Raw genomic sequence first — 23240 nt, forward strand, 5'->3', positions numbered from 1 at the left:
AAGAAACAAAACCACAGTTTGTTAAAGCGTCTGGGATTCAACACATTGTTGGTTAGGCTGAAGGTTTTCTGGACCGTGAAGTCCTTGATCTTTGTGTGGTACACAGCGGGAAGGAGGGAACAGCAAACCTCTGTGCTTGGCAGGAGCATAATGTGGTTTGCACGTGACATCTGACTGCAGCAGATATTTGATTAGTCAGATGCTGGTCTACACCCCACCAGCTATTCCTTAACCAGGAGTGGCTCCTTGCATTAGCTCTATGCTTTCTCCCCCACCCAGAAAAAAAACAGAAGCAATTTTCTTTTTATCTTCTACATAACATCAATCCTCCACTTTCCAGCTTCTAGCATCATGGTGTGTTTTCCCAAACCAGTTTTAGTATGATTTTCCCAGGAGGATCATATTCAGAGTTGGCCTGGTGTGGATTTTGGGACCTCCCTGTCCACATCTGGCCCACATGTGGCCCACATCTGGCAACCTGCACCTGCCATCCTCCCTTCCTGCCACTGGCAAGCATATTAAAAAATCTGCAGTAGGTATATCACTATAGCATCACTAGAGGAACATGCATACTACTATTTTTTGTTTTTAAAGCCAGCAAAAAGCACTCTGGCATGATGGGAACTGGAGGGGAAATACGGAGAATATCTCTATGTGGATGTTCTGTTGCTAGTGGGAATGCCTCTGCGTTTGCAGCAGCCCTGACAGCACAATGGGGAATTGTGCCCATGTTGAAGCAGCTTGGATACATTTATTTTTGTTGGGATGTCCTGCGTAGGGAGCAGTGCAATGGAAACTGAATTCCCTTCTGCGTTTGTTTTTCTTTTACCAAATGTTGAAAATAACAGACCATTTCACAGATAAACATTTCTTAGGGCACAACCCATCCTTCCTGACTCATCCCTGGGAGAAGAACAAAAGCTGCCAGTGTCTGAGGGTGATGAGTCAGTTTTACACATTCAGGCAGGAACACAGCAAGGACTTTTGCTCAGATTGCTCAGATGACTTCTGCTTCAGAGATGCTCTAAAAAGCCTCCAAGGGTTATGCAGCTGTGGAGCAAATCCAGTCTGATTAGGGTTGCCAGGTCCCTCTTTGCCACTGGCAGGAGGGTTTTGGGGCGGAGCCTGAGGGCGGAGTTTGGGGAGGGGAGGGACTTCATTGCCATAGAGTCTAATTGCCAAAGTGGCCATTTTCTCCAGGTGAACTGATCCCTATCGGCTGGAGATCAGTTGTAACAGCAGGTGATCTCCAGCTAGTACCTGGAGGTTGGCAACCCTAAGTCTGATGTGCAGGGAGCTATATGCACACTATGGAACTGACCATTCAGAAGTGTATAGGAAAACAAATCCTGATGCTGAATAGAAGTAATATGTGTGTCTTTAGTAAACTAGAAATTTGGAAGTAAACTAAAGTTCTGTCTTTAGATAATGGAATGCAAACATTAAAAACTACTTTACTACCCATGTAGTGGATAAAGAGGTCAAGCAGGGGGCGAGTTTAAATGCTGATCAGCCATGACCTTCACTGGGTGAGTCTCCCTCCCTCTCTTGGACTAGGATCTGGGAAACCCAGGTTCAAATCCCCACTCTGCGATGGAAGCTTGCTGGGTGATCTTGGGCCAGTCACACACTCTAAGCCTAACCTATATCACAGGGTTGCTGTTGAATATAAAATAGAAGAGAGGTGAACAATGTGCATGGCTTTGGACCCGCATTGGGGGACTCAATTAAAGTAAATAAATAAACATTGTGAAAGATACAAAGAGGAGCTGAGGAAGAGCACATGCTATATGTTTGTTAGAAGAAGGGCATAATAAAAATTAAAGCTCATACCCTGCCAGAAATTTTGTTAGTCTTTACGGTGCTAGTGGACTCTTGCTCTTTTCTAATGCTAGTGACAGACTAACACCCATCATGATCTATAATAAAAATAAGAAATATATACATAATTACTGAAGTTATGTTACATTTAACACACCATAACAAGTGCATAACAGGCAGAAATTCAACCACTTAAACATTCTTTTCTCAGCACAAAAAAGCTGGAGAAAAGTTATACGTATTGAATTTCAGCCTGTCACACAACTCTTCAAAAGCAAATTGTCCTGTATGAAGATATTTCTTTGCAACAATAGTATATTCTATTTACGTTATTTTTAAAAAGGCGTTGGGCTGCACCTCTTTGTGAATGAAGGTTTGTTTTTTCTACTGCCATGCTTTTTTTTGGCCATCAAATCACAGTTGATATATGGCGACCCCATAGGTTTTCAAGACAAGAGACCTTCAGAGGTGGTTTGCCATTGCCTGCCTCTGAGTCACTATTTCTTGGAGGTCTTCCATCCAAACACTTGCCAGGGTCGAGGCTGAGAGTGTGTGACTGGCTCAAGGTCACCCAGCAAGTTTCCATGGCAGAGCGGGGAGTCGAACCTGGGTTTCCCAGATCCTAGTCCGAAACCGTAATCACTGCACCACGCTGGCTCTCATTCCCATGCTTAAAACAACTGAAACATTATCTTGGGTTTCTTTAGCTTTGTGTGGAGCTCTCTCCGTACACTTCCTCCCTTTTAAAATCACAACCTTATGGGGGGGGGGGCATCTTACATCTTTTTACATGTCTTTTTTTGCTGTCTAATTGCAGCCAATTTATGGCAATCCCATTGGGTTTTCAAGGCAAGAGATATTCAGAGGTGGTGTGCCATTGCCTGCCTCTGTGTAGCAACTTGGTATTCCTTGGTGGTCTCCCATCCAAATACTAACTTTCGAGATCTGATGTCAGGCTAGCCCAGGCTATTCAGATCAGGACTCTTACAACTCCCATTCTTAAGACAATTCTACTTGGAAAAGTGGTATGCAGAAATTTAATCTTCAGTTGTCAGTTGTAATAATTATGACAGTGATATTATTAAATATCTATTATGCTTAATTATTAAATAACTGCTAGCCTAATCTTGTCAGATCTCAGAAGCTAAGCAGGGTCGACCCTGGTTACTACTTGGATGGCAGACCACCAAACAATTCCAGGGTCACAATGCAAAGGAAGGCAATTGGCAAGCCACCTCTGTTAGTTTCTTGCCTTGAAAACTCTACTGGGTTGCCATAAATGAGCTGTGACTTGATGGCACTTTACACGCACACACATTTAATAACAATAAACTGCATGTATTCTCTTGTCAGTCTCACTGCATTGTTTCTACTTACGTAATACCATTTTCTGCTTGCTCGACTCATGTTTAATATTTATGCTTTGTTCAGATTTTTGTTTTGTGTTACATTTCTGCAACCCTAGTCCTATTACATTGCTTATTAGGTGTTTCATTCTATTGACTGCTTTGATTTACATTGTGTAATCCGCCTTGAGTCTCAGTGACAAACTGTAAATAACATCAATAAAAACTTGAAAAACACAATAAATCCCTTATAACTGAATAAGAATAATATTAAGCAATATGTGTATGCGTTAAGTGCCGTCAAGTAGCTTCCGACTCATGGCGACCCTATGAATGAAAGTCCTCCAAAATGTCCTATCTTTGACAGCCTTGCTCAGATCTTGCAAATTGAAGGCTGTGGCTTCCTTTATTGAGTTGATCCATCTCTTGTTAATATTAAGCAATAAAAGGGATTTCAAAGGGAGATTAGAAAGAGAGACTGCTGAATTACAACTAATAATGAAGCTCAAGACAATGCATTCTCCTGGATTGAATAGAGATCTGGGATTCTTGTCTCATTACCAATGCTAATTTATCCATGCCTACTACCCCTCTGCATAACACACCTAATCCAATCACACCTGCTAATGGCATTTACTTGCTTTTGATATTGTCATTGTCATCGTGTGTCTAATTCACTCTTCTCTACTTAAGGATAGATGGAATCACATTCTAGTTGTATCTGAAGAAGTGAGTTGTTCATAGTTGTTCAGCCCTCTTTATCATCTGACAGGGAGTCCTCTGGTGATTCAGTTGGCAGGGCCCCACCACTTGCTTCTGAAGCCTTCTCTTCAGTAGGTTCTTTGGCAGGCGGTTGTTTATCTGGTTTAGCTGGTTTGAAAAGCTCTGAGTCACATCTTCTTAAAAATTGTTCAGCCTTGCTGGTATCCGTAATTTTGAATCTTTTAGCCTTGAATAGAAAAGAGGCGCCTTGTGGAAATTCCCATCTGAATTGGATCCCATTGAGCCTAAGTCGTTCTACAATCCCTGAGAAATCTTTTCTTTTTCTTAGAAGTCTTCCTGGAATTTCCTTCATCAGTCTCAGAGGGGTACCTTCTGTTGTCAGTGGAAGTTTATAATGGCGGCTGAGGATTAAATCACGGTGGCTCCTGGAGGAGAGTTGGACTAGGCAACCTCTTGGTACTTTATTTTTTGTTGCATAAGAAGAGTTAATTCTGTAAGCTATTATAATCATCCCTTCAACTCAACAGTTATAAACCCATAATAAATTAATATTTTCAATTAAAAGTTCTCTATTATAAAAATACATATTCAAAGATTATTCTAAGTTTAATGTTTAACTAACAGTTATGATTAAACTTTATTTTCAAATTCTCAGAATTTTTATTTTGAACCTTTATTTTGAACCTGCACCGAACAAAAAAGTCCTAGTGGTCCCTGGTCAAAAAAAGGTTGGGAACCACTGCTTCAACTGAAGAAGTGTTGTGGCTCACGAAAGCTGGCACCCTGCCAGAAATTCTGTTAGTCTTTAACGTGCTACTGGACTCTTGCTCTTTTCTAATACTCTAAGTATCACTTGATAATAACAGTAATCATGATAATCAAATCATAATAATCCCATGAGGAGTAAACACGCGCCAATCCCTTTTTCTTCCTTTCCCCACAGGCTAAGGGAAGGAACAGACGTCGCTTTCTGGGGCCCGCTCCCAGTGACGTCAACAAACCCCCACTGCGCCTGCCCAGTCCCGGTCCTTCCCCCCCCCATGGCGTCCGGCCCGCAAAAGCCGCCGCGCAACGGCACGCCGGCGCGACGCCCGTTGCTAAGCAACCCGCTGAGTCTGGCGGAAGAGGGCGCTCGCTGACAACCCCCGAGCTGACGTCAGCGACGGAAGCCGAGGCGGTGACGGCGTTCGTGACGGCGGTTTATCTGGAGAGGCGCTGACGGGGCGACGGTGGTTGTGGCTGCCAAGGTCTGTGGGGACGGGGGGCGATGGCCCCCTTCCCTTCATCTCTTTCAGAGAGGCTGAGGGGGAGAAGGAAGGCCTCTCAATGTACTGTGGGATGCTTGAGGCCTTGTGGGGGGCGGGGGGCCTGTGTTTGCCCCTCCCCCCAGTAGGGGGAGGGATGCATGTAATCATGGGTCATTGGGGTGGCTCTGGCTGAGTTGGGAAGAGTCATGCTCTTTTTAAAGAACATATTTTGTTACTTTCAAAAATATAGGTGTGTAGGTCGTTCTGGTCCATGGGGGCGGGGAGGGGCAGGTTTGGGTGTGTGGCGTTTTTGTGTGTTTTCTTAAAATAATTTTTTAATTGTTTTCTTCATTTCATTAACCTATACAAAAACATAAATTACTTAAAACTTGATAAGGTAATAAAAAGGAAATAATTATAGTAGTTGAAACATAAAAGGACTCCCCGCTCACTCTCTTCCATCTTAATTTAAATTGTATATACTTTTGCTAACAGAACTAATCCCCATCTTGTTTGATTAGTATGTACGTATCTTGTCTTGTTTCATTGTTAATTCAATACCTTGATATAGCCATAATACAAAATATATATGAGGGATTAAATCAAAGAGTATCCTTTAAATGGTCCCATTAAAAATTGCTTTTCTTAGTAAATTCTCCACACCTCCCATTCCCCCCAAAATTGTACATTATCAGTCTGATTTATCAAAGCTGTAAGTTTTGCCATTTCTGTCAATTCCAGCATCTTATTTATCCAGTCTTTTTAAGTCGGTATCTCGTCAGTCTTCCATTTAGCTGCATGGGTGTGTGGCGTTTTGATATGTGGGGAGTGCAATATGGGAGGAAGGGTGCCTTTTTTCTAGGTTGTTATTTCCTTGGGATGCTCTGTTTCTGGGTCACTTTGGGACAAAAGGAAGAAAATCTGAAAACAGCAGAGATTGTTCTTTATATTGGGGTTTATGTTTGGGGTGTATTTTAGTGAGTATTGCAGGGGCCACTGAGGTCAAGCCTGGCATGGAGTGTCACTGTGCTCCTGATTGGAGGAGTTGGTGAGTCTTTTGTGCCGAGAGGTAAAGGAAAAGGAGGGGCCGTGGCTCAGTGGTAGAGCCTCTGATTGGCATGCAGAAGGTCCCAGGTTCAATCCCCGGCATCACCAGTTAAAGGGACCAGGCAAGTAGGTGATGTGAAAGACCCCTGCCTGAGAGCCGCTGCCTGTCTGAGTAGACAATACAAACATTGATGGACCGAGGGTTTGTCTCAGTATAAAACAGCTTCATGTGTTCCTGTGAAAGCGACTCTTGCTTTTTGAGAGGTGGAACTTAATTGCTTCACTGATTAAAGCCCAGTTTCAGAGGTGCGGCCATGTCAGTCTGCTGCAGCCTAAATGAGAGCGAGTCCTATGGCACCATAAAGATGAATTGTTGTAGGTTGTCACCTGTGGCGTCCTGTAGCAAATGCCAGAGGGTCTCGCAGCGCTATGGAAATGACTCTTTGTGGCCTCAGGCTGGCAGAGGCTTTTGCCACAACAAATATCTTTGTAATTCATTAAAATGTATGCATATGCCCCATTGTGTTTCCTGTATGTTGTTTGAGGAGCAACGGACCTTATAGGATGGGGGTGATAGCTTTTTCCTCTTGTAGCGTTAGGATGGCAAAGATAAAAATTGCTCCTCCCTTTGCAGCAGAACTGAAATGACAGGAAGAGGGGAGTGTCTCTTGGACAGATTAGTCTTTTTTTTCTCCTTGGAAGTTTTGTTAGAAAAAGGGGCTATTTTTCCTTTATAATTTTTTTGAAGGGAGAAAGGAGAGGCTTATGCAAAATGAAATTGACATTCTGTCAGTCATTCTATGGGCTGGCATTTCTCTCCTCCCGTTTGATGAAGAACAACCTTTGTTTTAGTTGTGTGGCCTTTAAAACGTTCTCTGTAACAGTGTGTGGGGGTGGGGTCAGTTGAGCCTCACTTGGGTTTGTCCATTAACAGCACACCGGATATTTGGGCTTAATGGAGCTCAGAGTCCAATAGTGGTGATACTGTTAAGAGTGCCCTTGAAGTGCCTGCATCTCTTGCTTGTTGGCAAGAGCTAAGATAGCAGCTTTGGTTTGCTGTTTAATTTTGTGCCCAATTTCTGGTGTCAGTGAGAACATGTGGTGGGGTGGGAAGGACACTGTGTATGTGGCTGATGACATCCTGGCTCCCATGCAGCACCTAGTGATGCATTATTTTCATTAGATTCAGGTGTTGAATTGTAACGCTGTATAAAGGTGTATCCTTGGCAGCTCTGAGGCAGCTCTCTTTTTGCACATTTAAATTCAAAGCGGTCATTTTCGAGGCCTGCTTGGACTGGTCTTCAGGTTTGCAAATTGGGGGGGGGGGTTTACATTCATTGATGCCTGAGAAGTGCCAGCAGGAAGCACAACTGGGTGACGAATTTCCATATAACGTGTAGCTCCCATATGAGGAAGCAGCGGTGGCTACGCTGAAGAAAACACTTTTGTTGGTTTTGGTTGCTGCATTCTGGACCCTGAGTAGGCCAGCCTTCTTCTGCATGTGGCATATCTTGCAACTGCAAACCTCCATTTTAGTGGTTTTAATGACTGCCGAAAAAAGCAACTAGATTTTGCGGCTCTCTAGATTCCTGTGTGCAAATGGTCTCTTGTCTCTTAATGGAAATGAACTCTAAATCCCCATGCAGCCATTTAAATCTGCTGCAGTGCTGTGTGACAGTAAACAGTTTCCTCACTCCGGCTGTCAGCTGACTGGCTGCAGCTTATGTTTCTAGGGCACCAGCCTGCAGAGGCAGCTAGGTGCCATGTGATGCTCATGAAGCGTTCAGGCCCTGTACTGGGAGGAGGATTTCAGAAGAAGTAGTGTTCCTTTGACTGCTGGTAGACTGCACAGTTGGCCTTAGCTGTGTGTGGGTTTTGAAAAGTTGCCTCTCTTTCCAGAAGCTACCCAAAGGCAGCAGCTTGCATCATATGATCTCTCTCTCTCTTTCCCCCCTCCCCCCCCGGGTCTGAAAAAATGTGAAATGCCTGCACATTTGAAGCTGGAAATAGTTTGCTGCCTTTAAATAAAAGTGGAAAGGAAGAAGACTGTTTAGCCCTTACCAGAGGCTGCTGTATTCTAGTCTCGACTCTTGATTATTGTGAGGGGCCTGAACACTTGAAATTATTTTGTAAAATCCCCCTCTCAGAGAGACTTTGCCCCTGTGGTAATAATTGCACTGAATCAATCGTTCACGTCTTATCCCACTGCAGATTTTATGCAGAAATTCGCAGCACATTTTTAGGCCCTATTTTGACAAAAAAAAGCCAAACTTTTCTGATTGTTTTAAAGCTCTTTTCTTGCTGGATTATCACTCTCCTGCTATACTGGAGATGGTAGCACAATTTCTGAGTCTTGCAATGAATGTTCGTCAGCAAGTTAAGTAGAGGGCTTTTATTGATTCCACCATTCTTTTATCTATTATGTTTTATTATTGTCAGAAATGTTCAACTTCAATAATTCTATGTTACTATGCAAGACATCCCATGCTTCGATTTTATGCCAATAAAGGTTGTTGTTGTTGTTGTTGTTGTACTTAAAGGCTTAAGAAGATTTTGACTCTGCTTTGAGCGGCCCTTCTTTCATCATGGGGGAGCTCTTCCGGAGCGAAGAAATGACCCTTGCGCAGCTTTTCCTTCAGTCCGAAGCAGCATACTGCTGCGTCAGCGAGTTGGGAGAACTTGGGAAGGTCCAGTTTCGGGATGTATGTACTTACCTCTCCCTGTTGTGTGATACACTCTTCTGTGTTGTGACGATCCTTTTTGTTTGCTTGTTCCATGTTGCTCAACAGTGCTACCTTACACTGCTACCTGAAATGGATAACAGAATAGATAGTCCTGCTTTAACCGGCAGCCCCATTCCATAAGGATGGGGCCACCATAAAGAACACCGTTGCTGTGGCAGTCACAGATCTCACCTCCTTCAAGGAGGCGAAAGGGAACAAACCATATTGGGAGGATGTTAAGGTCTGTTTAGGCTCATATGCACAGTATCAGGGACCCAGACCACCTGTTCTCAAAGGGATTGTTTTTCTTTCCTACAATGCAGTTGAAGCATCTCTAGTTTCTGCCTTGGCCTTAACACACTCTAAGGCAACACTATTGACAGTTAAGTGATCTGGAGCCAAACTTAGAAAACATAAACATTGATCAGGTAGCAGTTCTTAGTATTTAATTATTTCCCCACCCCACATCTTTCTTGGTCCCTGTGGCTCTCAGCCTGCAAAGCCCTCTTGCCTTCCATTTGATTCCTGCAAGCAGCACACAGGTCAGTCTTTCCTTAGATCCCCCCTAAGGCCTTTAACTTTCCACGCAGAAGTTACCGTATTAGTAATTTTCTGTTGCTAATTTTCTGTCACTTCCCTTCCAATTAGAAATTTCATGAACTGTCTGTGACATCATAGCAGTTCAGCCAAGGGGAAGGGCTCTAGAGAAGGCAGTTGCTACTTCACAACCACTGAATATACAGAGCTATATGTAATGGGAATATTGTGTGTGTGTTTTAATCTACAGCTAAATCCTGATGTGAACGTCTTCCAGCGTAAATTTGTTAATGAAGTCCGAAGGTGTGAAGAAATGGACAGGAAACTCAGTATGTCCTTGCTGCACTTTACAAAATAATTTCTGTGCATATAATGATGGGAGTAGAGCAGATTATCGATCATGTAAATCTCCACCTAGTTCTTGTAGCTATCATGTTGCATTTTGCAATAGATTTCTTGGGGTTTGATTCTTGGAACCAAACCCTAAGAAATCTAATGCAAAATGCAACATGAAAGCCAAACAGGAGAACCCCCAGTTGGGGTGTTTATTCTGGCCCCGGGCTTGAGAGGGCCTGCTGGGATGGGGCGGTATGAGGTTTATAAAAAAGCTTTCCCCACCTGCCTGTGAACTGTGGAAGAAGTGCAGGGGGCTCATGGGGGTAGCTTAGGCTGCAGTCTAGCCACTTGCCTGCCTGCATTTTCTTCTTCTGCTCTGCTGTGCCTTCAGTGTTTGTTAAGCAGTTTCCTCAGTACAAGTAGGCACGTGCTGGGCCTCCTACTCACTAACAGATGGCTCTAATAGGCAAGCACATAATCTTGGGTTTCTGAGTTTTTAATGTCTGTTTGCCATCTATTTTTAAATCTCCTTTATATGCATTTTTAATATTGTAAGCTTCCTTGAATGTTTTTCTAACAGAAAAGTGAGATATGCATGTTTTAATATATATTTTAAATATAAATACGAGCAAACGTAAAAAGAAAATAGGTTTCAGGAGGGCAAACAAAAGTTCTTATGGTGGGGAGAGATAACTGGTCAGGTTGAAACCTTTAGGGTTGTGGCAAAGAAGGATGGTTTGGTAACATCATCTATGCAGCTTCCCCTTTTGCCTTCATGAAATGTCTCAAAGAGTTAACATGTTATTCATCCATCTTTTTCTCTGTTCTATTTTAAAAGGAAGGCTCCATCTATGGCATGTTGACAGCTAATAATTTGGCTGACTTTTTTTTCTTTTTTTTCTCCTTCCAGGCAATATTTTAAAATAAGATGGGGTGAATATGTTATTAAATAAAGGATAACATGATGGCAGTGGAAAGGGATGGAGGAAGTTCTGTGAAATGATTTGGACATCCTGGCCCTTTTATGATTTGCTACAATTGTCTGCTTCTTTCTCCCCCCCCTCCCCGTGGGGATATCCCCCTCCCTTTTCAGGGTTTGTTGAGAAGGAGATTAAAAAAGCCAACATCCCCATTGTGGACACTGGTGAGAATCCGGAGGTGCCGTTTCCCCGAGACATGATTGACTTAGAGGTAAAAACCTCTGGCATAGCAGGCCTTATGGAATCTTATATTAACTTGTCTGTTTCTTTTAAAATTAATAGATGGGCAAAAATGAAGATTAGTAAAATCAGACCAGGGAGAAAGTTAGTCAGGAGAGGTGGCTTCTAAGCAGAGGTTTAGAGAGAGAAACAGAGGAAGGGCACTGGTTGAACCACCTGGACTTTTCCAGTTCTGTTCTTTTTTTAAGGCACAGCAGCAGTGTATATTAGTCCATTAAAGCAGTCTTGTGGGGAGGGGGGATTTAAGTGACCAAAGACTTGCGTAGGTTTGTAGACTTATAGTTGACCGGAAAAGGCAAACTTTGAATATATCAGAGGGGCAGCCATGCAAGTCTGTTATAGCAAAAATAAGTAGGAGTCTTAAAGGCTGTATCAAATTTCTATTTCAGCATATGCTTCTGTGGACTTGAACGAGCTCCTTCAGGTCTGGGCTCTAGTCTACAAAAGCTTATGCTAGAATAACATTGTATTGTCTTTAAGATGCCACAAGACTCCTGTTTATTTTTGGATTACATCAAGTTAATAGTCTGGAAATTACTTTGCCTTTTTTGTACAAACGGGCATAGCATGCTGCAGAAAATAAAATGTGTGTGTGTGTAAAGTGCCATCAAGTCGCAGCCGACTTATGGCGACCCCTTTTGGGGGTTTTCATGGCAAGAGACTTACAGAGGTGGTTTGCCATTGCCTGCCTCTGCATAGCGACCCTGGTATTCCTTGGTGGTCTCCCATCCAATTACTAACCAGGGCCGACCCTGCTTAGCTTCTGAGATCTGACAAGATCAGGCTAGCCTGGGCCATCCAGGTCAGGGCAGAAAATAAAATAACTTCATATTATTATAGTTATTGTAGCAAAGCACTGCAAAGGAAGGCTCCATCTATGGCATGTTGACAGCTAATAATTTGGCTGACTTTTTTTTCTTGCTTTTTTTTTTCTCCTTCCAGGCAAACTTTGAAAAAATTGAAAATGAACTCAAAGAAATCAACACCAACCAGGAAGCCCTGAAAAGGAACTTCCTGGAGCTGACTGAGCTAAAATTCATCCTGCGCAAAACTCAGCAGTTTTTTGATGAGGTCAGAATATCAGGTTTTTCTCCTTCTTTACGCACTGGGCCAGCCCATCACGACCCACCACTTTCTTTCTCAAGAATGCTTGCTTAAGTTGCACTTTTGGGCAGCAGGGCCTCATTGGTTTGAGATAGCTCTACAAACTGGTTTCACGTCATCCATTGACACACATGGCTTGCATTAGCTGCAGTTGTCGGTTTTAATAAGTCTGAATTCTTGTCAAGAGGTCCTCCTAATGGCTGTCAGAATAGCTTATCAACCTCTGAATAGTGCATAAATGTTGGCTCTGTAAAAAGGTTCAGAGTACAGCAGAATGTACTAAGGATTTTGGAAAGCACGTTTAGAAAAACTACTCCTGTTCTGGATTCTTAATTCTAGTGTTAAATTTTCAGGCATCCGGAAGATCAAGTGCTTGGAATATCTCCAACCTTGTCAAAACGGGTAGGAATAGAGAGAGTAGACATAGGCACAGAAGCATAATGTGCCATAAAAAGAGAACACACATGAACGCATGAAGCTGCCTTATACTGAATCAGACCCTTGGTCCATTGAAGTCAGTATTATCTACTCAGACCGGCAGTGGCTCTCCAGGGTCTCAGGCAGAGGTCTTTCACATCACCTACTTGCCTAGTCCCTTTAGCTGGAGATGCCGGGGATTGAACCTGGTACCTTCTGCATGCCAAGCAGATACTCTACCACTGAGCCACTGTGTAGCCTCTTCCCAGACGGAAAGAGGCTACACAGTCTGCACTATATCTGGGTGTCAGACTTGGTGGCTCTGCTGGTTCTTGGACTCGATGTTATGGGGCACATCCTCCAGATTTTTAGGCTCTGGGGCAACCAGATGCCTGGGATTTTCCGAGCGCTGATAGGCTTTTAGAAAGTGTAGAAAGGGATATGGTGAAAATTAGCAATGTTGGAACAGCAAGTGCTTGTGATGTATCACTAAAACAGGGGTCCCCGACCTTCTTGAGCCTCTGGGCACCTTTCGATTTCTGACACAGGGCGGTGGGCACAACCACAAAATGGCTGCTGCAGGAAGTGGCGCTACCAAAAAAATGTCAGGGATTGAGGTTATATATAACTCCAATAGTAACTCATTAACATTTCTAGCAGAAGCTCTGTTCCTTTTAATCTACAGAGCCAATCAGAGGCCCTGCTGGACCACCAAGCCCCACCCACTTTGTAAAAGCACTTGGTGGACACCAGGAAAGGTATTGGTGGGCGCCATGGCACTACATTTGGGACCCCAGCATTAAAGTGTTGCCCTCCTTTAAACAAGCCATAAGCAAAGCCAGACCAGTCTCTTCCAGAATCCTCTGCTGTGAGTGCTTTAGGAACGGTTACGATCGCATTAAAGGTTTTAAGTTCTTGAAGCTTAAACTCTAGAGATACTGGCTGAATTAACAGGCTTTGTGCAACAGATCATGATGTCTTATGCCTAACTTAGATGGCTTAAGCCCTGCTAAAGGATGCAGTGTTGTGTCCATCTAATTCAACAATCCAAACAAAGTGGAGTTTCTTAAGTGAGCAAAATAATGTCCTCTCCCACTCCCCGTCTCTTTGAGAAAGTTTTTTTGCTGCCCCTCTCTGTTCTCCGCTGTATGATGGTGCAGGTGTACTGGGCAGCTGATAAGTTATGGGTTTGAATGCTTTGCCTTCATGTGTTGAATGCCAATTTGCAAGCTGTGGTCTCTGGGTTGGGCTTTCTGGGCACATGTCGGTAAGCTGGGTGTTGCGGATTTTGCAGCTGACACTTAAATGTGGAGTTGGGCATTGGGAGCAGTGCTCCAGTTTCTGAGTGTGTTTTAAATAGAATACCAAGCTGCAAGGGTAGGCATTCAGTTTTATAGGCAGTCCCTGGAGATATCTCAGAAGCAGATTTTTTGCAGTGCTGGGGATGGGGATACATCATCTTGTGTTGCCCCTCCATTAACTAGCTAAATAAATAGTGCAAGATAAGTAAAATTTTGCCATCCTTAGTGGAGAGTTTGACTTGCCTTGCTTCAGAGTGAACACAGCTTTGGTAGTTAGCTGGTTGGCTGCAGAAAGAAAGGGGTTGTTTTCTCATTCTGTTGATTTACACAAGGGTATATCTCAAAAGGTAACAGGACATTTGATCTCTGTGCAAAGTACATTGTGATAAGGTAGTGAATAGGCAACCAGCAGCCTGCCTGCAACCTCCCCTCCTTCCAGGTTTCTTAATTATCTCCAATGTAGCTGTCTGTCTCAAGGACCTCCTCTTTGCTACGCAGCTCAGCAGCCACCTTGCGAACAAGCATCAGGATGCATCTGCCAAGAGTTCTGGAACCTTCTCCAGTGCCAAGCGATCAGCAAAGTGCTCTGCTTAAGCAAATTGGCGGCTCGTTTCTGTTTGCCTGTACAGATGATCAAACTACCTTGGGGTAAACTTCATGCCATCTAGGTTGCTAGGCCAGCTGCACCAATCTACCAAGGGTTAAGAACAAGCTATCTGTACATCAGGTGGTGAACAAGAGTGTCTTCAATCAGAGTCTTAGTTTACCTGGCTGGAATGGGTGAATGGCCAAGGCTTCTACTAAACACTTGAATCTTACAAAGGGTTGTGCAGGTAAAACAGGTTCTCTGCCTCTGGTTGGCTTGGAACCAAAAAGAATCATGAACACAAGCAGATGAAGAGTTCAGGTTACATTAACTTTACCAGTGCCCAAGTGGGATGGCCTCTGGTCTAGTGGGCTCGGTTCTGGAAGCGAGGAGTCCAGTGTCAGTTGATCCTGGGCAAGCCAGTGGTGAGGGCCTAACTCCTGCTGATCCTTCCCGTTTCTGACACCTCCTAGGCAGAACAGTGGCAAGGGAGAACTCTGCTGAAGCTGTTGCCGTTTTTACTGGAGTAGAGGAGACTAAACAGCCAGTTCCTTAGCTCACGCCTGGAGTGAGTCACTCTGTAGAGTCAGCATTGCTCAACTGGAAGCCCAGTTTGCTCAGTTCCAAACCCAGCTTCTGTTCAGTTTGTTGCGAGCCAGGGGTCGTGTGGCCCAGGTGAAACATCCAAAATCTCTTTCCTATGAACTAGCCATGTCACAGGGAAAAAAGAAGCACGTATTAACATTTCTTCATCCTGCTTTCTGTACAAGATTATAAACGGCTGTGTCTTGACTGTGTTGGTCATGTGATCATAGACTGATGGAACCTGATTTGCAAATGGAGGAGGCGCTACTGTGCCTCACAGCAAAAAGATACTCCAACGTCCTTTCTGAAATGAAAAATTAAGTTCCTAATCCTCACGGTTGTGGAAAAACTCTTGAAAGTGTAGTGTTCGGGAAAGCATCCAACGTGTGCATGGCCAGATTTATCCCCTTCTCTTGGCAAGATTAATCTGTGTGAACAAATATCAAGCCTCTTGTGTCCGTTGAGCAGTTGACTGTCTAGCCAAGGAGTCTAAAGCAAAGGTTTTTGGTAGACTGCAGTGTCCCCTAATTCCAAATTAGGCCAGTTACGTAAATGTTGTGCTGTAATTATAGCTGTTGGCCATGTACGGTACTAGGTTTTCAGGCATTGTCCTTGTACTAATTTGAGTGTTTCTTACTGCTTTTCTCCTTAAGGCGTTCCTGAAATGTAGTTCCCCAAAAGCCAGTTGACAGCAACTGTAACTTAAAAAAAATGTCACAGGTTACCCAGAACTTAGGCCAAACTCTGACAAACAGCACGTGAGGTGAAAACTTGTTGCCTTTGAGTATGTGCCAGTGCATATACAGTTTTAATACGAATGAAGGTGTTTTCTGTCAGTGATTTTAAGTGGAGAAGTTGAACAGGGTTACCATTTTATCTGCTGTTTTGTGAGAATGGTTTTCCGGCTTCACTGGAAGCTGGGAATATCAGTGCTCGCTGTATAGAGCAAATGTCTATACAGAGGTGCTCTCTAAATGTTTCAGGTTGGACCTCACAAGAAGCTGTTCAGATTCAGCAGATCAACGTGAATAGTTTGTACTATGTAGTTTTACACTAAAGTGTAGCTTGTTCTGAGTCACAAGTTAGCTCATGTTTGTTCAGTCAATGGTGGTGATGTCGCAGGGGCCACGTACAGTGATATGGCTTAGCTATTGCTCAGTTGTTCATTTTTTTGAAACCACTGAAAATCTTGCAAATTGTATTCAACACTTGAAAACTGTAAATTGTTGGGAGTGTCTGCACAATTTTACAGCAAGAAATGGTTCAAAAGGCAAGTACTTAATCTTTAGGCTATGCATGTAGTTTTGTGGGGAGGGGCAGATGCAGGAGGGGATATTGGGCTTGGCTTTGACTGACAAGGTCTGTCTTTTGCCAGTGTAGCCATTTCTTGCAATTGGAAATAAAAACACCACAGTTTTGATTCTGTTAACTGCTGATCCTTTTCTCAGTCTTCATGTCTTTATTTTGTGAAGAGCGGTAAGAGCTGGAGAAATATCTCTGGATCTCTTTGCCTCGTGCCCCAGACTAGATGGGAAGAAGACTGGAAAAGTAATGGTTAATGGCATGCAGTTCCCATCTCTTCTCCTCTAATTTTTCTTTCTTTTCCATCACCATCTGCACTCCTTAGTTCTACATATTTCATCTGTCTTCTCTCCCTCCTCTTGGTGGTCTTTGCTGCAGGTGTTGGAAACTGAAAAGTGAATCTGTTGGGTTTTATTTACTTCACCTTTTGCTTCAGGGTTAAATCTGGGTGCCTTTTTAAAAAATCAGAAGGACCTTGTCTTGTCCAGCCAATGCAGCTGTCAATTAATGATACACTTGGAAATGTTGCCTGCTTAAAAAACAGGAGTCCTGCTGCAGCAGGCCAAAGGTCCCTCTTGTCTAGCATACCGTTTCCCTCTGAAGTCATACAGGTGGTCACAAAAAGCTGACGTGCAAGGTAAACAAAAGCCCCCCACTGTATGTCCTTCAGCATCTAATAGCCAGCAGCATTCTCCCTCTAAACACGGAGGGTCTGCTTAACTGCCTTGGGTAAGCTAGCTAGGGTGCTTGTTCCTTTTGATTCAAATTATTAGTACTTTTGCCTGTAGAGGGAAGGGGCAGTGCTGACTTGGCATTTGAACACACATGAAGCTGCCTTATACTTAATCAAACCCTTGATCCATCAAAGTCAGTGTTGTCTACTCAGACCTGCAGCAGCTCTCCAAGGTCTCAGGCAAAAGTCTTTCACATCACCTACCTGCCCTAGTCCCTTTAACTGGAGATGCTGGGGATTGAACCTGGGACCTTCTGCATGCCAAGCAGATGCTCTACCTATGCTCTGCCTATACCACTGAGCCACAGCCCCTCCATTTACAGTTGATTTGGCAGGACTGCTTGCAGTGTGCATTGTCCTTGTGCCTGAGTTATGCCCTTCTCTTTTCTCTGCCTTCCCCCCTCCTCACCTTCCCCCCAACAAATAATCCCAGGTGCCATGCAGCTGGAGGCAGAAGTGGCAGGAGTAGAAGTGCCCTGACCTAGATAGCCCCGACCTAGATAGCCCCAGGCTAGCCTAATCCGGTCAGATCTCAGAAGCTAAGCAGGGTTGGCCCTGGTTAGTATCTGGATGGGAGACTTCCAAGGACCGCCAGGGTCGTGGCACAGAGGCAGTCAATGGCAAACCACCTCTGAATGTCTCTTGCCTTGAAAACCCCACCAGGGGTGAGATTGGGGAGGCTACCTATAACAGTCTTATAAACCTCATGGCAACTGAAGTGTTTTTCTAACACAACAGTCTTATAAGCGGCATAGCAATTAAGGTGTTTTTCTGCTGCCACATACAATTCAAGATTCTTCTTTTTTTTTTTTAAATCAAAACCTCAGTTTTTCCCCATGTGTGTTTTGGAACAGTTCTGTGTTGTGGTGTGGTTAATGCTTGCTGTGTTGCATTCTGTGGCGAGGTCGCAGTGTGGCAGGCGGTGCAAAGATGGGAATGGGGAGTGAGGCGGTTATCCTGTGTGGAATGGAAGGGGTTAAAGATGGTTGTGTCCTAAGAGGTGAGGAGCTGTCAGTGCAACAACTGGGGATACTTTGCACCATGGAAAATTTTCCTGTACACAAGTGACCTGTTTGTGTGTGTGGTTGCAAATGAATAATTGCCCGTGTCTGGCAGACACAGGGATGAAATTGCATCTTCTATGAAGTGGGTGACCCTTAGTAGCTCAAAGGGAATTAGAGTTGCAATCCTCCAGGTGGGGCCTTTTGTTCTTCTGGAATTGCAACTGATCTCCAGGCTACAGAGATCAGTTTCCCCTGGAGAAAATGGTGGCTTTGGAGAGTGGGCTCTCTGGCATTATATATTTCTGCTGAGCTCATTCTCCTCCCTAAACTCTGCCCTCACCAGGCTTCACCCCAAGTCTCCAGGAATTTCCCAACTTGGAGTTGGCAACCCTTAAGGGAATGCAGGAATCTGCTCCAGAGAAGGTTATGTTTGATCATAGCAGTAAGATTTAATACTCTGAAGGGCATGATAATTGTAGAGCCAAGGAGGCATTTGGGAGGGGAAAAGTTAGCCTAGGTAACAACACCTACAGAACAAACACTACTGTCTTCCCACCCCTGATGACCAAAGGTTTACCAAATGGATTTTGCTACTTCCAAAACCAACCTTGGCAGCCCTTTTGTGCCCAGACTGGCAAGTCCACGTGCCTCTTTTCTTGCTAGACCCATGACCTGCCAACATGGCCTGATGGGTGTGTCTTCAGGTTCAGATGGGGGGGGGGCAGTTGGCAGAAGGTAAAAGGTAAAGGTCCCCTGTGCAATCATCGGGTCATTCCTGACCCATGGGGTGACGTCACATCCCGACGTTTACTAGGCAGACTTGGTGGTTTGCCATTGCCTTCCCCAGTCATCTTCCCTTTACCCCCAGCAAGCTGGGTACTCATTTTACCTACCTCGGATGGAAGGCAGAATCAACCTTGAGCCGGTTACCTGAAACCAACTTCCGTCGGGATCGAACTCGGGTCGTGAGCAGAGCTTGGACTGCAGTACTGCAGCTTACCACTCTGCGCAACAGGGCTCTGTTGGCAGAAAGCACACGTAATATGTGCATCGGAAGGTGGAATGTGCTGCTTCTTGCTGTGGTCCGCTGCTTAGTTTCTCCCGGGTGTTTTTTCCCCCTTTACTGTTATGGGCTGTTGTGGTGGAAATGATTGTAACTGTTTTGCCATGTTAATGCTGCCTCTGAAGGTGCGGCATCAACATCCTTCCTGAAGCTGCTCATTGGCATCAGGGCAAGTTAAGTTCCCAAGAGTCTGAGAAAGGACTAACCTGTGGATTCCAGACTATTTCTCAGCCAGAGAGAGATACTGGGAATATGTTGAATCGTCCTTTTTTTTTTTTTTTTTTTTTGCCATGATTGCTTTGTCTGAAGTGATCTGTGCTGGGAGTGAAAGGCATAAAAAGTCCATAAAAGTATAAAAAGGAATACAGTTAGGTGCAGTGAGAGTTGAAATAAAATGCCCTGTGCAAATATAGGGAATAAATCAAGCTTCCTCCTTTACAGGTCACTGCAAGAATGACAGACCATATAATCTGGACTGTGCAAGTACAGAAGCTGGTGAGGGAAAGGCTGTTTCTGGGCTACAGTTCCATTAGCACAGAGGAAATAAGGGCCGTGGAATTTGAAGGGAATACTTAATTTGAGAGGAATAGCCAGCTTCTAGCCCTTACGGCTCTGCAGACTTAGAAGTGTGCAGCCCATCCCTTCTGAAATCTTGGGCTTGGAGAGGCTTCCAAATAAGATTTCCGCTAGTTCAGTAACTGTTGCTCAGCCTAACCTACCTCACAAGGTTGTTGTGGTGATATGGAGGATGTCAGAACAATGTGTGCCACCTTAGCTCATTGGAGGAAGGGCAGGATAAAATGTACTTAATAAAACAGTAGCGTGCTTAGTTCATTGTATGGAGAGCCAGCGTGTTGTGGTGGTTTGGAGCTGTGGACTCTAATCTGGAGAACCAGGTTTGATTCCCCATTCCTCCATGAGAGCAGCGGACACTAATCTGGTGAAATGGGTTGGTTTCCCCACTCCTACACATAAGGCCAACTGGGTGACCTTGGGCTAGTCACATCTCTCTCGGCCCCACCTACCTCACAGGGTGTCTGTTGTGGGAAGGGAAGGTGATTGTAAGCTGGTTTGATTCTCCCTTAAGTGGTAGAGAAAGTCACCATATAAATACCAACTCTTCTTCTAAAGTCACCTTGAGCCAATTGTAAGGGCAGGATATAAATATTTTCGATTAACTCCTTGATCCTATAACCACTTTCCCTCCTCTGATCAGCGTCTAGGCTTCTCTTGACTCATTCTCTGACCTGAGAACCTCCCTGATGATGTATAATGTTGGAAACTCCCTGCCCTCTGGGTGTTCCCGAGACACTACACAAATTGTATAGTGATATTTAAAGAAGGCCAAAGCCTTTTGGCCAAGAATGCTGAGGGCTTGAATGAAAAATGTTTGTGTTTCCCCCCACTGTACTCCTTGGAGCTTAACTTGCAGTCTAGGCAGTTTTTACCCAGCTGTGTTTCATTCATGGGCATCCCGCTTCTCTTCTCTCTTGGCCTCGAGATGCCTTGCTAGCTGCTGCTTTGCTTTCTTCTTGAGCTGTCTCTTTCTTTCCCTCTTTCCTCCTCTGTTCTTTTTTTTGCTTCTCTTCATCCATCTCCTGGTTCCTCATCTCCCTGCATGCCACTAACTAGTTTCATTAGATATTAATTGATTTGTGAATTCAGGCTGAATTGCATCATCAGCAGATGGCGGATCCTGACCTGTTGGAGGAGTCCTCGTCGCTGCTGGAGCCAAGCGAGGTGGGCAGAGGAGCGCCACTGCGGCTGGGGTGAGTGCCACCACGAGTTTCTGTGGTCTCTGTCATACTCCGTAGGACTTCCCTCTTGAGCCACCTGCAACTGGGTGATTCTCTGAAGATAAGGAGATGGCTAGCCTTATTTATAATTCAGAAATGCTGCCCAAGATAGGCTGCGTTTTTAGTTACGGTGCATCCAGTTCATTCTTGAGTGGTTCGATTGCAAACGGTGGTTTGTCAGTTTGACACATCACCAGTTAAAAGTGGTTTGTTGTTTAAACTGAGCCTTATTGTGGGCACAGCATGGAAAGTGACAGATACTTAATACTGGAAGAAACAGTTTCAGTTAGAATCTATATTTTAATAAAAGCCCTTTCCTTGCCTTTGGAGTGGTTTTCACATTTATGCAAATGATGGCCTTGGTTGCACTCCGTTGCCTTTCCTTTTCCAGCATCTGTGTTCTTCAAGGCTCTGTAGAGACTAGCTGTGTTTTAGTGCATATTGATTATATATACATATGCTTGTGTTTTGCTTCCACTTCCGCCTGCGGTGTTCAGATTTGTGGCTGGTGTGATCAGCCGGGAGCGGATCCCGACATTTGAGCGGATGCTATGGAGGGTGTGTCGTGGGAACGTCTTCTTGCGTCAGGCTGAAATTGAAAATCCTCTGGAGGACCCAGTGACGGTATGGAAGGCCATTTTTGCAGCAGCCAACAGCTGTGCTTTGTGGGGATAAAATTTCCCAAAACTGTTTTTAATGGTACAATCCTGCTCCATTCATTCTGTGTAGGATTGGACTGTTAATGCTTTAATCATTTTACTTTATTAATGCACTTCATAATTTACTTTATCAATTGAGTTGGTGGGAGGGCAGTAATGTTGCTGAAACTGAAGGCTCTATGCCATAAAGCTTTTCATGGCCCCATGCCAAGAAAAGCTTCCACTGCCCATTTCCAAATATTGCACCTCTGTTGAAGTGAAAGTTGGACAATGAAGAAAGCTGACAGGAAGAAAGTTGATTCTTCTGAAATGTGTCGGAGGAGAGCTTTATGGATACGCCAAAAAGACAAATCAGTGAGTTCTAGATCAAATCAAGTCTGAACTGTCCTTAGAAGTTAAAATGACTAAACTGAGGCTATTGTAATTTGGTCACATTATGAGAAGAAAAGAGTCACTGGAAAAGTCGAAGGGAGCAGGAAAAGAAGAACCAACAAGAGATGGATTGACTCTATAAAGCAGTGGTTCCCAAACTTTTCTGGCCACCGCCCCCTTGGTTTCACAAAGTCAACCCCACTGCCCTCTACCCTATCGAACAACACAGTTGAAGGGGCCCACCTCTAGCACCCCCCTGCTGCCTCCTTGCCTCTTAGTGCCCCCCCTAGGTAATCCCACCCACCCCCAGGGGGTGATATTGTTCACTTTGGGAACCACTGCTATAAAGGAAGGCATGGCCATCAGTCTGCAAGACCTGAGCTAGGCTGTTAATTATAGGACGTTTTGGAGGGCATTAATTCATAGGGTCTCCCTAAGTCGGAAGTGACTTGATGACACTTCACACACGCACACACACACTGTGAAGTGACAGGACATTCTCCCCCCCCCCAGTCAGCTGGAAGCCTTAGTTACATGGCCACAAATGTGTTCATCAGCTGGCCAAGAATCCTGCTTCATATCCTTAAGAGCAAGTGTTTATTCCTCAAGCAATTTATCTGAGCCAGGGTTCACCTACAGAACTGGCTTTGAGTATAAGGATTTGTACCTGAAACCTGCAAGGAAGTCTCATCTCATACCACTGCAGAAGGCCTTTGCTTTCTTATTGAGGCATGGCAGCTAGCCCTTGAGAATCAAGAGTGAGTTACTTTTGGTCCAACGGCTGCTATACTACCCTTGTTATTTATTTATTAAAACATTTATATCCTGCCTTTCTTTGTGATTCAAGGTGGCTTACAATAACAGTTAAAAACATTTCCGGAATAGAATAACAAACCTCAGATCTCCTTCACGCTTAAAAGATGCCTGCCTTTCAAACCCCCTGAAAAGCCCTTGCAAAAAGTGCAGGCCTTGCAGAGCCTCCTGAAGATCTCCAAGGAGGGGGCCCCTCTCACCTCTTCAGGGAGCCTCATTCCACAGAGCCAGAGCCATGATGGAAAAGGCTGATGCCAGACAGGCCTCCCTAAATAGTGGGATAGCCAACAGATGGCCGCCCGAAGACTGTCGTTGGTGCCCAGGGACATATGGGAGGAGACGGGTTGTAGGCTGTGAAGGGCTTTAAAGGTCATAACCAGCACCTTAGAGCACTGGAGGCATTGCATTGTCACCTGCCTCTTGGCAGGGCTTATAGAGTATGCTTTATGCTATTTTTTGGGTATTGTGCCCCCCCTTAGCCTTCCATCTTATTTTCATCAACTGA

General features: G+C 44.4%; 1 protein-coding gene across 5 annotated transcripts in view; it reads left to right on the top strand.

The window, feature by feature from the left end:
• The first annotated feature begins 8727 nt into the window (after window positions 1-8727).
• ATP6V0A1 (ATPase H+ transporting V0 subunit a1) overlaps window positions 8728-23240 on the top strand; it is a 62187-nt gene continuing 47674 nt past the window's right edge. For 2 of the 5 annotated variants that reach the window (XM_056863084.1, XM_056863087.1), the window contains exons 1-6: window positions 8728-8886; window positions 9695-9773; window positions 10874-10971; window positions 11943-12071; window positions 20761-20864; window positions 21389-21515. In XM_056863084.1, the coding sequence (XP_056719062.1) occupies window positions 8770-8886; window positions 9695-9773; window positions 10874-10971; window positions 11943-12071; window positions 20761-20864; window positions 21389-21515 (654 nt within the window). In that variant the 5' untranslated portion in view covers window positions 8728-8769. The remainder of the gene's footprint in view (window positions 8887-9694; window positions 9774-10873; window positions 10972-11942; window positions 12072-20760; window positions 20865-21388; window positions 21516-23240) is intronic. The other 3 variants (XM_056863086.1, XM_056863088.1, XM_056863085.1) reach the window with 2 other exon arrangements.

This window comes from Euleptes europaea, chromosome 18 (assembly GCF_029931775.1).
Source record: "Euleptes europaea isolate rEulEur1 chromosome 18, rEulEur1.hap1, whole genome shotgun sequence".
Lineage (NCBI taxonomy): Eukaryota > Metazoa > Chordata > Lepidosauria > Squamata > Sphaerodactylidae > Euleptes > Euleptes europaea.